Genomic DNA, 16,300 nt, shown 5'->3' with positions numbered 1-16,300 from the left:
TCCTTTCCCTATATGCAAGACTTTGCATTTCTCTACATTGAAGCTCATTTGCCATTTATTTGCCCATTCACTCAGTTTGTTCAGGTCCCTTTGTAGTTCTTTACATTCCTCAACATTTCTAACCCTACTGGAGAGTTTTGTGTCGTCCGCAAATTTTATAACTTCACACTTTGTCCCTACTTCCAGGTCATTTATGAATATATTGAACAGCAGCGGTCCCAGTACTGACCTTTGCAGGACACCGCTTGTGACTGCTTCCCAGTCAGAGTAGTGTCCTTTTACTCCTACCCTCTGCTTCCTGTCCGCCAGTCAATTACAGATCCATCTGTGCACCCCATGGTTCCACAGTTTCCTTAGCAGGCGCTCATGGGGTACCTTGTCGAAGGCTTTTTGGAAGTCCAGATATATGATGTCTATGGGGTCACCCTTGTCCAATTGTTTATTTATCCCCTCGAAGAAGTGTATCTGCTTTGCAGCTCCTCACTGCTTTCCCATTTCACTGGAAAGTTGCTCCTATCTTTCCCCCTTCTCCATTGTCAGTGTTCAGCTTCCTGATTTACACCTTGCTGTACAAAATACTCGCATTTCGCCTACTAGCCTAACTCAAGACTCTCCAAAGCCCTTGCTCTTTGAAGCTGGCTGAATTTTTTAATCTAAATATTCACTATTACAGTACTCCCCCGAAATTCGCGGGGGTTCCATTCCAGGAACCCCATTGAATTTTGAAAAACCACGAATACGGTTTTTCAGCTGATCGAAGGCAGGAGAGGGCAGCTGGGGTGCCAGCGGGTGCTTAAATTGTACTTACGAAGCAGCGCAGATTTTCCGACTAGATAGTGTGTCAAAGCAGCTCCTGATTGGTTTAACTATGACTTTAGTACCAGGAAGAGGCGGTTGGAAAATACCGCAAATTACTGAGTCCGTGATTTGAGAACTGTGAATTGGCAGGGGTTTACTGTATATTAAACGCACTGGAATTAGACTAATGTTACTCAACTCCTATAGCCAATTTTCTCTCTAAAGAGGTGGAAAATGCCTCATAAATGGAGGCATAGCACCAGCGGGTGTCAAAGTGTGATATAACCACCATGCTCCTAATCAAATCCTTGGCATTAAAAAACCACCTTCCTCATCCTCAGTATTAAACTTAAAACTTTTTTTTTGTTATTGTATATACTCGAATATAAACTGACCTGAATATAAACCGAAGTAATATTTTTCCCTCCAAAAGGAGGAAAAAATGTTGCCTCAAATATAAACCGAGGGTTTAATATTTAAGTGCAGTGCCTTGCTTTGTCCTGCCAGGCTCTGCACCCTGTTCCCCCTCCCTCACTGCTCTGCTAGGCTTTGCATCCAATCCCCCTTCCCTCCCAATGATTTGGGGGCCTCCACCAGGCCTGCTGTGTGACCTAGTGGTCCAGCGGTGCCTAGGACAGGAGGGATTCTAAGAATTTCTACCTCCCCCGCATACCTCAAGTATCCCTGGTGGTCCAGCAGTGAATCGGGCAGGAATGACCAATACTGCATCCAGCATCGGTCTCTATACCTAAAGAAGGATATAAAACTGCTAGAGAGGGTGCAGAGATGAGCAACAAAGCTAGTGAAAGGTACGGAGAACCTGGACTACGAGGAACGACTTAGGAGACTGGGGCTTGTTCTCCCTTGAGAAGAGGAGATTGCGAGGAGATCTGATCGAGACTTTCAAAATACTGAAAGGATTCGACAAAATAGAGCAGGGGAAGCAGTTATTTACACTGTCCGATGTGACACGGACAAGAGGACATAAACTGAAGCTGAGGGGGGACAGGTCCAGGACCAATATCAGGAAGTTCTGTTTCACGCAGCGAGTGGTGGACACCTGGAATGCTCTCCCAGAGGAAGTAATTGCAGAATCCACCGTTCTAGGATTTAAGGGTAAACTAGATGCACATCTCCTTAAGAGTGACATAGAGTGATACAGGTAAGGGTAAATTAGATGCACATCTCCCTTGAGGAGCATACGGTGATATGGGGACTAAAACTAGGCCAGGGTACATCTGGTGGGGCCTCCGTGTGTGCGGATCACCGGACTTGATGGACCCAGGGTCTGATCCGGAGATGGCAATTCTTATGTTCTCTCCTGCCCATGCAGAGACGCTAACTGACTGACTGCTGCAAGTTCTTGCAGGATCATGAGAATTCAAGGCAGCCAATCATTAAGCGGATCTGCATGGGCAGGAAGGAAGGAAGGTCGCTCCTGCTTGTGCAGAGCGCTAGCTTATTGGCTGCCTTGAGCTCGTGGCAGCCAGTCAGCTAGCAGCCGTGCACGGGCAGGAGCAAAGGAAGAACACTCCTGCTGCGATTCATCGCTGGACCACCAGGGATACTAAAGGTACGTGGAGGAGGCGGGTGGGGGGCAGGGCAGCACTGACCTGAATGTAAACCAAGACCTCCATTTTTGGGCCATTTCTTTGGCCCCAAAATCTCAGTTTATATTTGAGTATATACAGTATTTTCTTCTTCTTTTAATTCTATCGTGCAAATAGTTTTAGTTCATGCCTTAGTCAATTTCCTGCATAGAGTTCAGTAACATTTAGTCCCGTGAGACAGCAAAGCTCGGCTCAGCTCACTTATCTTAAATTTCTTCTCTTTATCATTTGCTCAGAGCTTTAGCGTGGCATTGTAAAGTCATATAAGTATTCTCATCTGCTGTTTTCACTTGCCAGCCATTACACTGCTAAGTTGAGGGTGAGAAAGGTGGTTTTTAGTTTGAAATCTTTTTTTTTATTGGTAAAGAGAATAACAACCCATAACCACATGTAACAGCTAAGAATTGGAACTTTTCCAACAATATACAAAAAGAGGGGTCAAGAGGACTGGACTCTGATGTCCTCTCGGGTTACAAAGAGACCTAATCCCCCCCAAAGGACCTCAACTCCAACCCCCCATCCCCCTCCCCCTCCCCAAAGACCCCAAAGCAAAAGGAAACCTAGGTCAGACAGGTGGGATAGGATACAACTGCAGTCTGTTCAAAATTTGACCACGACTTCTCGGAGACAAACTGTCCAAATAAGAAGACCAAGTTCAAACAAAGTCTCTGCTCTTTCGACGAGAGCAGTGGAAGGTGGTTTTTATGCCAAGGATTTGATTAGGAGCGTGATGGTTATACCACACTTTGACACCAGTTGGCGCTATGTTCCATTTATGAGGCATTTTCCACCTCTTTAGAGAGAAAATTGGCTATAGGAGTTGACTAACATTAGTCTAATTCCAGTGGGTTTAATATAATAGTGAATATTTAGCTATTGGACCACTTGGTTATACCGTGTTTCCCCGAAAATAAGAGAATGTCTTATATTCATTTGGGGCCCAAAATAAGCACTAGGTCTTATTTTTGGGAAAGGCATATTTTTTTCATGTACATGATCATCTCTCCCTTCCTCTCCTTCACCCCAATTCTTCCTCTTTGCTTTCCCCCACATGTGCAACATCTTTTTGCCCCTCTCACCCATCCCCTTGTGTTTTCCCTCTGCAGCATCTTTCTATTCCTCTATCCCTCCCATCTCCCTGTGCAGCAGAACCCTTTGCCCAGCTTCCATCCTTCCCTCCCATCCCCCTGTGCAGCAGAACCCTATGCCCAGCTTCCATCCTTCGCACCCTCCCATCGCTCATGCAGCAGAACCTTTTGCCCAGCTTCCATCCTTCCCTTCCTCCCATCGCTCATGCAGCAGAACCCTTTGCCCAGCTTCCATCCTTTACTCCCTCCCATCCTCCTGTGCAGCAGAACCCTTTGCCCAGCTTCCATCCTTCCCTCCCTCCCATCCCCCTGTGTAGCAGTACCCTTTGCCCAGCTTCCATCGATCCCTCCTTCCCATCCCATAAACAGCGACAGCCTAACCTACCTGAACAACCGCTTCATCCAAACTACATCAACTAGACATAGGAAACCCCACACTCCATTCACCCACCCTCCAATCAAAGAAGTCAAATGGAAAAAACTATATGATGGCCTCCTAGCCACACAAGCAGCAAAACTCGACAACCAAACCTCCAATCTACTATTTATGATCCCAGACTACAAAACATTCAGAAAAGAAGTAAAGACGCTACTTTTCAAGAAATTCCTACAAACAACTTAATATCACTAGCTCTTTCCCACTTCCCAATACCTTCCCGATTCCCCAAAGCAATCTCATCTACTCTTTATCTCCTCTAGAAATCACCAGATATCTTCCTCTTGTAATACGTTTTTTGTAATTCTTTTGTAATCCGCCTTAAACCGCAAGACAATGGCGGAATAGAAATCTCTAATGTAATGTAATCCCCTGTGCAGCAGAACCCATGCCCAGCTTCCATCTTTCCCTCCCTCCCATCCCCCTGTGCAGCAGAACCCTTGCACTGCTTCCATCCCTCCATCCCATCACTCATGCAGCAGAACCCTTTGCCCAGCTTCCATCCTTCACTCCCTCCCATCCCTCGTGCAGCAGAATCCTTGAGCACCCGCTGCCCCTGCCGTGCAGCCAAACCGCCGAACCCCTCCTAACCCTCCATTCTTCCGTCCCAACCGATTCCCGCCAACCTTGACCATAAATACCTTGCTACAGAGGAGCGCTGGGCCAGCAGCACTCAAAGGCTGCTTCGTGGCCTTCTCACTGGGGCCGTCTATGTACTGATGACATCATCAGTACACAGAAGGTACCAGCGAGAAGGCCGCAAATCAGCCTGTGAGTGCTGCTGGCCCGATGCTCCTGTGCAGCAAGGAATTTATGGTCGCGGTCATCGGGGATTGGTTGGGAGGGAAGGATGGAGGGTCAGCAGGGGTAGGGCGGCGGGGTGGGGGGAAGCGCGGCTGCCTACGACAGGGGTCTCAAAGTTCCTCCTTGAGGGCCGCAATCCAGTCGGGTTTTCAGGATTTCCCCAATGAATATGCATTGAAAGTAGTGCATGCACATAGATCTCAGGCATATTCATTGGGGAAATCCTGAAAACCCGACTGGATTGTGGCCCTCAAGGAGGAACTTTGAGACCCCTGGCCTACGACTAGGGCTTATTTTTTGGGGTAGGGCTTATATGCTAGGGTTATTTTCAGAGAAACACGGTAGTATTGGTAGTTTTGCTGTTTGCAATATTATTTTAATTTTTATCTGCCCTTCCCCCATTATGTTTTTCCTGTTACTTATCAGTTTGGCAGTCTCCATGAGACTATAAGTTTCAATAGATAAAATAAATAATCAGTGACTGTCTATTATTTGTTTAAGTGCTGTGAACACTTGGAAGCACTATAAAACAGTAATTATAGCATGCAAGTCTCTCCGAAAAAAAAATTTCTTTGAGGCATTTTTGAAATTTTAAATCTTGGCTCTTCCTCATCAAACCATTGTCTATCCTAACTACAGCTCATTTTTTTGAAGCCTCCTCTTTACATAGAAACATGATGGCAGATAAAGGCCAAATAGCCCATCCAGTCTGCCCATCCGCAGTAACCATTATCTCTTTCTTTCTCTAAGAGATCCCACATGCCTATCCCAGGCTTTCTTGAAATCAGACAGTCTCCGTCTACAACTCGTCTTCCAGGAGACTGTTCCATGCATCTACCACCCTTTCTGTAAAAAAGTATTTCCTTAGATTACTCCTGAGCCTGTCACTTCTTAACTTCATCCTATACCCTCTCATTGCAGAGTTTCCTTTCAAATGAAAGAGACTCGACTCATGCGCATTTATATCACATAGATATTTAAACGTCTCTATCATATTTCCCCTCTCCCGCCTTTCTTCCAAAGTATACAGATTGAGATCTTTAAGTCTGTCCCCATACACTTTATGACGACGACCATGAACCATTTTAGTAGCCTTCCTCTGGACTGATTCCATCCCTTTTATATCTTATTGAAGGTGGGGTCTCCAGGTCTCTGTTTGTACTGAGCAGACTATAAGGACTGTGTGAAGGGACTGAGTAGATGGTAGTATTAGTGGATGGGATTTGCCAGTACTGAAAAACTATCATGATCAGCCTTGTGATAGTTCTGTTCCATTAGATCCTGCTCGTACTGCGGCATTTCAGAGACTACACAGCATAGATAATGCCATGTTAATAACTGCAAGGGAGGGGAGGGACAAAAGGGAAGAGGGGAACAGAGGCTCTTTAACTTAACATAACATAAAAACTCGCTTCTATACCGCAGTTACCACTAAGTTCTAAGCACTTCGCAAAAGAAGAAAATGGGAAATGAAACATGCCTAATTTCCAAAAGATTCTATGAAAAGACATTTTTAAAGCACGTTGAAATTGTTGATAAGAGTCAACTGACTTAATTAGGTAATTGAAATTCTTATCTGTATTAGGTCTGGGCCCAAAGAGGTAAAACATTTTCTTTCTTTGCATTAACCAGAAGCTTCACCAACAAGGACGATGAACCAGGACTTCTTATCCAGAAAAGCATCAGTGGGAGCAGGTAAATGCCTCATAAATGGTTTAAATCCAAATAGTTATGAAATTGCATTGACCATCTGCCTGATATTTTTAATGCCGTTTTTATTTTAAATTTCTGTAGCAGGGGTCCTCTCCTCCCACTAGGAGCACCCCCCAGTGAAAGACACAGGATACCTATACCATCAGGCTCTTGGAGGTGCTTCCTGCTGAGCACTCCGGATCCTGTTATTTAGAAAGACATGGTGGAAGCCATTGCTTGCCCTGGATCGGTAGCATGGAATGTTGCTACTTTTTGGGGTTCCAGAATCTTTTGTTACTTTTTGGGTTTCTGGAATCTTGCTATTCTGAATGGTATGGTGCTACTCCTTGGGTTTTGGCCAGGTACTAGGAACCTGGATTGGCCACTGTAAGAACGGGCTACTGGGCTTGATGGACCATTGGTCTGACCCAGTAAGGCTATTCTTATGTTCTTATGGGTTCTGGGACTCGGTCTAGTCACCCATAAGAAGCTACTGACTAAGAACATAAGAATTGCTACTGCTGGGTCAGACCAGTGGTCCATCGTGCCCAGCAGTCCGCTCATGCGGCGGCCCTCTGGTCAAAGACCAGCGCCCTGAGACTAGCCCTACCAGCTCTTGTTCACCAGGAACTTGTTTAACTTTGTCTTGAATCCCTGGAGGGTGTTTTCCCCTATGACAGACTCCAGAAGAGCGTTCCAGTTTTCCACCACTCTCTGGGTGAAGAAGAACTTCCTTACATTCGTACGGAATCTATCCCCTTTCAATTTTAGAGAGTGTCCTCTCATTCTCCCTACCTTGGAGAGAGTGAACAACCTATCCTTATCCACTAAGTCTATTCCCTTCATACCTTGAATGTTTTGATCATGTCCCTTCTCAATCTCCTCTGTTCGAGGGAGAAGAGGCCGAGTTTCTCTAATCTTTCGCTGTACGGCAACTCCTCCAGGCCCTTAATCATCTTAGTCTTAATCATTAATCTTAGTCTTAATCTTAGTCTTAATCTTAATCATTAAAACTGCATTTAAGAGAGTTTTAAGCTGCAAAGTGACAGTGATTGTGAAACTAACCCCCTTTTTTTACTAAGGTGCGCTAAACGATTAAACGCTGACGCGTCCATAGACTAACATGCACGCGTTAGCGTGTAGTGCACACTAAATCAATGAGCGCACGCTACTCAGTTAGCACAACTTAGTAAAAGAAGACCTAAGTGGTATAAACTTGAAAATTGGACTGAGGAAGAGTCCCTGGTGAAATAATATTCTCATTGCCATTTCTTGGAGAATCTCACCTCTGACAGTCCTTTTGGGGGTTCTCTGGACCCTTTCGAGTAGTACCGTGTCCTTCTTCATGTACGGCGTCCAGGGCTGGATGCAGTACTCCAGGTGAGGGCGCACCATGGCCCAGTACAGCGGCATGATAACCTTTTACTATCTGTTCGTGATCCCCTTCTTTATCATTCCTAGTATTCTGTTTGCTTTTTTTGCAGCCACCACACATTGCGCAGACAGCTTCATCGACTTGTCGATTAGAACTAAGTCTCTTTCCAGGGAGGTTTTTCCAAGTACCGCCCCGGACATACTGTATTCGGGCATGAGATTTTTGTTACCAACATGCATCACTTTGCACTTATCCACGTTGAAACTCATCTGCCATGTCGATGCCCATTCCTTGAGCCTGATTATGTCACGTTGCAGATCTTCACAATCCCCCTGCGTCTTCACTACTCTGAACAACTTTGTATCGTCCACAAATTTAATCACCTCACTCGTTGTACCTATGTCCAGATCATTTATAAAGATGTTGAAGAACACGGGTCCAAGCACCAAGCCCTGCAGAACCCCACTGGTGACGCTCTTCTAGTCCGAGTATTGTCCATTTACCCCCACTCTCTGTTTCCTATGCTCCAGCCAGTTTTTAATCCACGTGAGTATTTCACCCTCGATTCCATGGCTCGCAATTTTACATAAGAACATAAGAACATAAGAAATGCCTCCGCTGGGTCAGACCCGAGGTCCATCGCGCCCAGCAGTCCGCTCACGCGGCGGCCCAACAGGTTCAGGACCTGTGCAGTAAATTTCTATCTATACCCCTCTATCCCCTTTTCCAGCAGGAATTTGTCCAAACCTTTCTTAAACCCCAGTACTGTACTCTGCCCTATAACTTCCTCTGGAATTGTATTCCAGGTGTCCACCACCCGTTGTGTAAAGAAGAATTTCCTAGCATTAGTTTTGAATTTGCCGAAGTAGTCGTTCATGCAGAACCTTGTCAAACACCTTCTGAAAATCCAGATATACAATGTCGACCGGGTCACCCTTGTCTGTCTGTTTACTCCCTCAAAAAAATGCAGCAAGTTTGTTAAACAAGATCTGCCTTTGCTGAAACTGTGCTGGCTGGTCCTCATCAGACCGTGTCCATCAAGGTGATCAATGATTGAGGTTGAGGGGTGGTAGATTCAGGGGCAATGTTAGGAAATTCTACTTTACGGAGAGGGTGGTGGATGCCTGGAATGCGCTCCCGAGAGAGGTGGTGGAGAGTAAAACTGTGACTGAGTTCAAAGAAGCGTGAGATGAACACAGAAGATTTAGAATCAGAAAATAATATTAAAGATTGAACTAGGCCAGTTACTGGGCAGACTTGTACGGTCTGTGTCTGTGTATGGCCGTTTGGAGGAGGATGGGCAGGGGAGGGCTTCAATGGCTGGGAGGGTGTAGATGGGCTGGAGTAAGTCTTAACAGAGATTTTGGCAGTTGGAACCCAAGCACAGTACTGGGTAAAGCTTTGGATTCTCGCCCAGAAATAGCTAAGAAGAAAAAAAAAAAAAAAATTTAAATTGAATCAGGTTGGGCAGACTGGATGGACCATTCGGGTCTTTATCTGCCGTCATCTACTATGTTACTATGATGTGGACCTTTATCAGCATCTTCACCATCTTTCCCGGTACCGAGGTCAGACACCGGTCTGTAGTTTCCTGGGTCTCCCCTCAAACCTTTTTTGAAGATCGGCGTAACATTCGGCACTTTCTAGGCCTCCGGAATCTTTCCCAATTTGATTGACAGATTGGCTATTAGCTGAAGCATGAAAAATTGGTAGGAGGAATGGCCACTCCTGCTGATAGGGCCGCCTTTTCAAAATGATGGCCCTTCTTCCTCTAAGTGCATCTTGGGATACACTGGGAAGGGCCTAAGACCCTGGTTGGCTCTGGTGCCTAAGGCCCCTCTCAGTGCATCCCAGGTTGCACCAGAAGGGGGAAGGGTTGCCATTTGAAGAGGCAGCCTTATCGGCAGGAGTGAGTGGGCATTCATCCTTCCAGTTTTTTCATGCAGAGGATGGGGGATGGGGGTATGTGGGAGGGTGTCAGGGGATGGGGGATGTCAGGGTATGTGGGAGGGTGTCAGGCTCAGCAGGAGTAGTGCTATATTTGGAGGGGACTGGGGGTATCACAGGGGATCACTGGGGAGATGTTGGGGGGTTATGGAGGGGTGTTGGGGGATGTGGAGAAAATTGGGGCTCTCCCTGTTGGTTCAGCTGATCTGGCAGGGGAATCCCCAAATGGGGATTCATCTGCTGCAATCAGCTGATGGCAAGCCCAGATGTGGGCAGATGCAGAGGGTTTGTGTGGAGGGGTTGGCAGGAGGAGTTATCTTTGAAGGGTGAATGGGGGGGGGGGTTATGGGGATCCCTTGGCAGTTTTTGAGAAAGTCAATACTTTGAGACACACAATACTTAGTAGGAACTTCCTGCATCCTACCAATTATTGTTCTATGAATTGACTTCCTACCAATTGTTGGGATCTCAAATGTAAAGTAGCCCATAGGAATTGAACAGGTTGCGTTGCATTTGCCGCACAGGAATCGCAAATATAGCTTTGTAAAAGAGTCTCTGCCTCTTAGAAATTTTCCCAGCTATTCTTTGACTTTATTGTTTATTGAAAGCTTCTATACTACTGCTAATGACTGGGGGAGTCAATTCAGAACGGTTTATATGAGCTTTGTAATGGTGTTACAATACATGAGCTTCTCTAAAGGTATTGCAATGCAGAGTTTACGTTTCAGATTGTATTTGTAACATAGCATAGCATAATATGTCACTTGTTTACCGCAAAACTATGTGGATCCTTGCGGTTTACAGTAAGCAAGAGGAGTTTCAAGTTTCAAGTTTATTCATATTATTTGATTGAACGCTTTTCCAAATTACAAACATCAAACAGCGAGTTATAATTAAACAAATCAAAAATTTCCAATTATAAAAATTTATCAGATAGATAAGCCTTGAGCAGTTTTCTAAAATTTGCATAAGAAGTAGAAGTGGAAAATAATTGGCGAAAAACAGAATCCCAAATGGCTGCCTGATATGAAAGCTATCTTTTGTAACGGCATCCCCTAACTGATGAAAAATCAAATATTGTTGATATTTGTAAAGAACGTCAAGAACTAGAGAAATTAAAATGCTTAACTAAATACCCTGGAGCCATGCCATACACTGCCGTATAACATAGGCATCCAAATTTAAACAGCACCCTCGCCTCGAAAGGTAACCAGTGTAACTCTCTCTATAATAAAAGGTTATGCAATCTGTAGATGAACTGCAGTGTTTTGTATCAGTCTAAGTTGATAAAAATTATTTTGGAGACCTCCCAAATATACAATATTGCAGTAGTCCAGTATTCCTAGTATGAGTGACTGAACTAATAATCGAAATGCATTATCATTAAAATAAGGTCTGATTGTATGAAGCTTCCAAAGTGTAAAATAACATTTCCGAACCTGAACAGCAACATTACAGATCATAGATCAGTTTCTATCCAAGTGGACGCCTAATATTCTAATAGTTGATACGATAGGGAAAGTAATTCCATTTAAAATCAATTTGTCCTCACTACATTATGATGGGGTTGCTAAAAAAAAAATTGGTCTTGTCTATACAGTTCTCCCTCGAAATTCAAGGGGGTTCCGTTTCAGGCAATTTTGAAAAACAGCAAATACGGTTTTTAGGGGAGACAGAAGGGGGCAGCCGGAGAGGCAGGAGGGGACAGCCGGAGCGCCAGTGAGTGAAGGAAATCACTCGCTGTATGCTTTGACCGCCTTTTCCTGTACTAAAGTTGGACCTCACCAATCGGGAGCATACAGCGAGTGATTTCCTTCACTCGCTGGTGCTCCGGCTGCCCTCTCCTGCTTCCCCTGCCCGGCGGTTCAAGGTCGGAAAATACCACGAATGACCAGGACTGCAAACCGCCGGCCGCGAATTCGCGGGGGAGCACTGTATTTCATTTTAGTTTGAAATCTATCATCCACTCCTCAACCATAGAAATTATAAGCGATATTTGGAATAAAACATTCAAATTCTGAGAATTAAAAGGAATTACAATAGTTATGTCATCTGCTTAGCTTTTATTCCCTGATTACTTCGATTTTTTTCCCCAGCAATGCCAAGTAGACGTTAAAGAGTGAACGAGATAGAGGAGAGCCCTGGGGAACTCCACAACTTTTCAAAACATTGGCTGAATGGGGAGAGGGTCCATTTTCTTTTCCAGCTGTCTGCACAGCGCTGCTCTATTGGGAGGAGGAGCAGATAGTGGATGCTGCAATCATGTTTCCAACATAGAAATATGATGGCAGATAAAGGCCAAATGGCCCAACAGGTCTTCTCATCTGCAGCATTCACTATCTCCTCCTCTCCCTATAGGCTAAGGCTCTTTACACCTGCATTGTGAGGTCATAGAGCTTTATGGTTATAGAAACATGATGGCTGATAAAGGCCAAATGGCCCATCCAGTTGGCCCATCTGCAGCATCCACTATCTCCTCCTCTCCCTATTGGCTAAGGCACTTTACACCTGCATTGTGAGGTCATAGAGCTTTATGGTTATAGAAACATGATGGCTGATAAAGGCCAAATGGCCCATCCAGTTGGCCCATCTGCAGCATCCACTATCTCCTCCTCTCCCTATTGGCTAAGGCTCTTTACACCTGCATTGTGAGGTCATAGAGCTTTATGGTTATAGAAACATGATGGCAGATAAAGGCCAAATGGCCCATCCAGTCTGCCCATCCACAGTAACCATTATCTCTTCCTCTCTCTAAGAGATCCCACGTGCCTATCTCAGGCTTTCTTGACATCAGACACAGTCTCTGTCTCCACCACCTCTACTGGGAGACTATTCCATGCCACCCTTTCTGTAAAAAAGTATTTCCTTAGATTACTCCTGAGCCTGTCACCTCTTAACTTCATCCTATGCCCTCTCATTCTGGAATTTTCCTTCATTTGAAAAAGACACACCTCCTGTACATTAATGCCTCAGAGGTATTTAAATGTCTCTCTCATATCCCCTCTCTCCTGCCTTTCTTCCAGAGGTGTATAAGTCTGTCCCCCATACGCTTCATGATGAATACCACTAATCTATTTTGTTGTGGTCCTCTGAACCGACACCATTCTACTTATATCTATAAGTTTCTAAGTATACTCCTTCAAAGCCTCTCTTGGCTGTGAGTAAAGGCAGTTAAGTAAATAATAGTAAGCCATTAACCAGGAGTAATAAGCTGTGCTAAACCTATATGTTAAGTAACATGCACTAAACTGGAAAGTTATAGGCTAACTTTTAAGCCATATAGAATAAGCTAGTATTTAAATGCAAACTAGCTATGTAATTTGGGTTTGAATATTGGGCTGCTGCATGAATAAATTACAAAGTGGAACTTTACTTGAAGTGTCAGCATGTCATTTAAGTGAATAATGTTTGCAAAGTCAGATTAAGTACATACATTCATAACACTCCTCCTCTCTGTGTGGCAAAATGTTATGCACATTATTTTAGGCAGCTGAAAATTGCCTTTTTTTCTTCCAATGAACCAGAAACCTTAGCAACAAAGAGGACGGTCAGATGATTCCCATAAGGAAAAGCTGTAGCAGTACCAGCAACATCGGGTGAGTGATAAATCTCCTTTGGGCCTTGATTCACTGGAAGTATACCCCCATAGACAGAATGGAAGAGAAGCCTTAGCGACTCAGACCCTTAGTGGCGTAGGGAGGGTAAGAGGCACCCCTTCCCGCTTGCGTCCTTTCCCTTCCCCCAGACCTCTTCCAAGTTTCCAAGTTTATTAAAAGTTTGTTATCCCGCCTTTTCAAAATTACAAAGCGTCTTTACAATAAAAAGTAAAAACATGGTAATACAGACAACTTAAATTAAAAGCTAATTAATATCCCATAAAAACAGGTATAATTACATTACATTAGGGATTTCTATTCCGCCATTACCTTTAATAACACACAAACTAATTTACACGAAAGGGAAAAGGGTAGAACTACATTATATTGAAAGAATAGGACATTTAAGGAGAATGCAAGAGGAAATGATTACTATAGATTTTTCCTTTATTTTCCTACGCTAATGATCAAATTAAATTGTCCTTACTAAAAGCATCTTTGAAAAGCATTGTTTTTAAGCTGGCCTTAAAATTATCTAACGTATGGATTTCTCATAAATAAGCTGGTGTAGAATTCCAGAGTGTGGAGGCTGTAACAGAGAAAATATTATTGCGTTTCCGGTGCATACCCCAACCTGCTAATCACACCAGCATCGGCTCTTCTTAGGTGCGGCTCAAGTAAGTGAAGTCAGAGCTGATGCTGGTGCGAGCAGCAGGTTGCGGTTGCTGCTCGCGCTGGGAACGTTAAAGAGATACGGGGGAAAGGATGCACAAGTGTGGTAGTGGGGGGGGCAGGGAAAGAAAGGAAGAGTGGTGCTGGTGCCTCCACCAAGACAGCACCCATGGCAGACAGCTCCCCGCCATTACTATACCACTGCCCTTAGAGGTATAACAAATGCCTTAGTCAGGATCCTTAGCTAGGGTTACCAGATTTCTCCAAGAAAAGAGGATCCGTGTCCCCACCCCACCCCATTCCAACTCCAGCCCTGCCCCATTTCGTCACGTGTCATCGCATCGCATCCGCACATGTTTGGAGGCTCTCCAGATGCAGCCCTGAGCTCAGGAAACTTGGACAAACTGCCAGACTGAAAATCCATCCGGGCACCCAGACAGTCCTCTAAAAAGAGGACATGTCTGGCTTTTCTTGGACATCTGCTAACCTTAACCTTAGCAGCCATGTCTGGACATTCTCGGACATCTGGTTTTCTCGGCCATGTCTAGCTTTTCTCGGACATCTGGTAACCCTAAGCTTAGCAGCCATGTCTGGACATTCTCGGACATCAGTTTTTCTCGGACATGTCTGGCTTTTCTCAGACATCTGATAACCCTAACCTTAGCAGCCATGTCTGGACATTCTCGGACATCTGGTTTTCTCGGACATGTCTGGCTTTTCTTGGACATCTGCTAACCCTAACCTTAGTGGCCATGAAAGCTTTCATTGGTTTGCTTGTGAGAGCCCTTTAAGAGGGCAGTGTTTATTTTCAGAGGGATAAAAGGAATCAAGATTTTTAGTCAATCTCTGATTTTTAAGCTCTCTCAACTTTGGAATGATCTTCCTTTCCTTTTAAAGAGTTCTGGTTCATCTCAACGTTTTCATAAATCTTGAAAATATTTTATTTGCTAAACACTTTGAAAATTAATCTTCCGAAACTTAGTCTTATTCTTTATGGTTTTTATTTGTGAAGTTAATTATTGTAAACCGAGTTGAGCTTTCTTGGACTGATGTCTCGGTATACAAAGCCAAGCATTAGATTAGATTTCCATTCTCATGGTATAAGTTGCTACTCTCATAGGCAATTGGCATTTTCTATAATTCAGATATATTTAGTGATAATGTTTTCATATTTGGATATTTGATTTAAATAAAATCTTTATTGAGCAACGGTTCCTGGGATACCCAGAAACTGCTGTACCACTTTGTTTTGTTTTCTGACTAAAATGTACCATCCTAAATTACAGCTAAACATATGTGTTGCTTCTACAAAAACACAGAAAATAGCCAAAGAAAAAGATCTATAAAGAACATGCTGTTTGTAACCGATGTGTCCGAAGTCTATGTTAGGAGTTTAATCTGAGTTTAACTTTACATTGTATGTTTATTCTTATGTAGCGATAATGCTGTTCTTTTTTTTTTTTTTTTCAAATCTTTATTCATTTTAACAAATACATCAAGTGTACATTAAATATAAATTATCATAATACATTATCACTTGAAAATTCCATCACAATATGTATCTAAAAGATTTATTTCCCACCCCCCTCCCATAACCATACACAAATAATAAAATTCTTATGTATATTAATCATTTAAAATATGCAAATATATAAATGCAAATCTCCATAACTTACCCCCCCTTTCTTCAATTATCACATAAGGAAATCCTGAAATCTAGTAAAATGACCATTTTGTACTGCAATTAACCTTTCCATTTTGTACAGATGACACACTGAGTTCCACCAGAAGCTGTAATTTAGTCTAGAACAATTCTTCCAATTAAGTGTTATTTGTTGTATCCCCACACCTGTAAGGATCATCAGAAGCTTATTATTTGCTGCAGATATTTGGCTTTTAGTTCTCATACACATTCCAAATAGAACTGTATCATATAACAATGCCACATGATTTTCCATTAAAAGATTAACTTGATCCCAGATTGATAACCAAAATGCCTGAATATATGGACAATAAAATAAAACATGATCTAAAGTTCCAATTTCAATTTTACAGTGCCAGCACTTATTAGACTTAGAGCAATCTAATTTCGATAATGCTGTTCTAACCCGCCTTGATTTCCGCATCAGAGGATCTGGCAGGATATAAGACCACATATAACATAACCTAATATCATACGGTCTAAAGTTGTGGTCTAACTAGCGGGTGATAGACTCAAACTTAACTTTAGTTCTTAGTGTGATCAAATGGTTTGTTCTCCCAAAAGACAAAGTTCCCGCCCC

The 16,300-nt window shown here is 43.5% G+C and overlaps 1 protein-coding gene across 2 annotated transcripts in view; it reads left to right on the top strand.

The window, feature by feature from the left end:
• Positions 1-16,300, top strand: part of LOC117356608 (mucin-5AC-like) — a 111,869-nt gene that overhangs the window by 46,786 nt on the left and 48,783 nt on the right. For both annotated transcript variants that reach the window (XM_033936065.1, XM_033936072.1), the window contains exons 3-4: positions 6,369-6,431; positions 13,275-13,346. In XM_033936065.1, the coding sequence (XP_033791956.1) occupies positions 6,369-6,431; positions 13,275-13,346 (135 nt within the window). The remainder of the gene's footprint in view (positions 1-6,368; positions 6,432-13,274; positions 13,347-16,300) is intronic.

Source organism: Geotrypetes seraphini, chromosome 1 (genome assembly GCF_902459505.1).
Source record: "Geotrypetes seraphini chromosome 1, aGeoSer1.1, whole genome shotgun sequence".
Lineage (NCBI taxonomy): Eukaryota > Metazoa > Chordata > Amphibia > Gymnophiona > Dermophiidae > Geotrypetes > Geotrypetes seraphini.
This window is presented reverse-complemented; position numbering and strand designations above follow the sequence as displayed.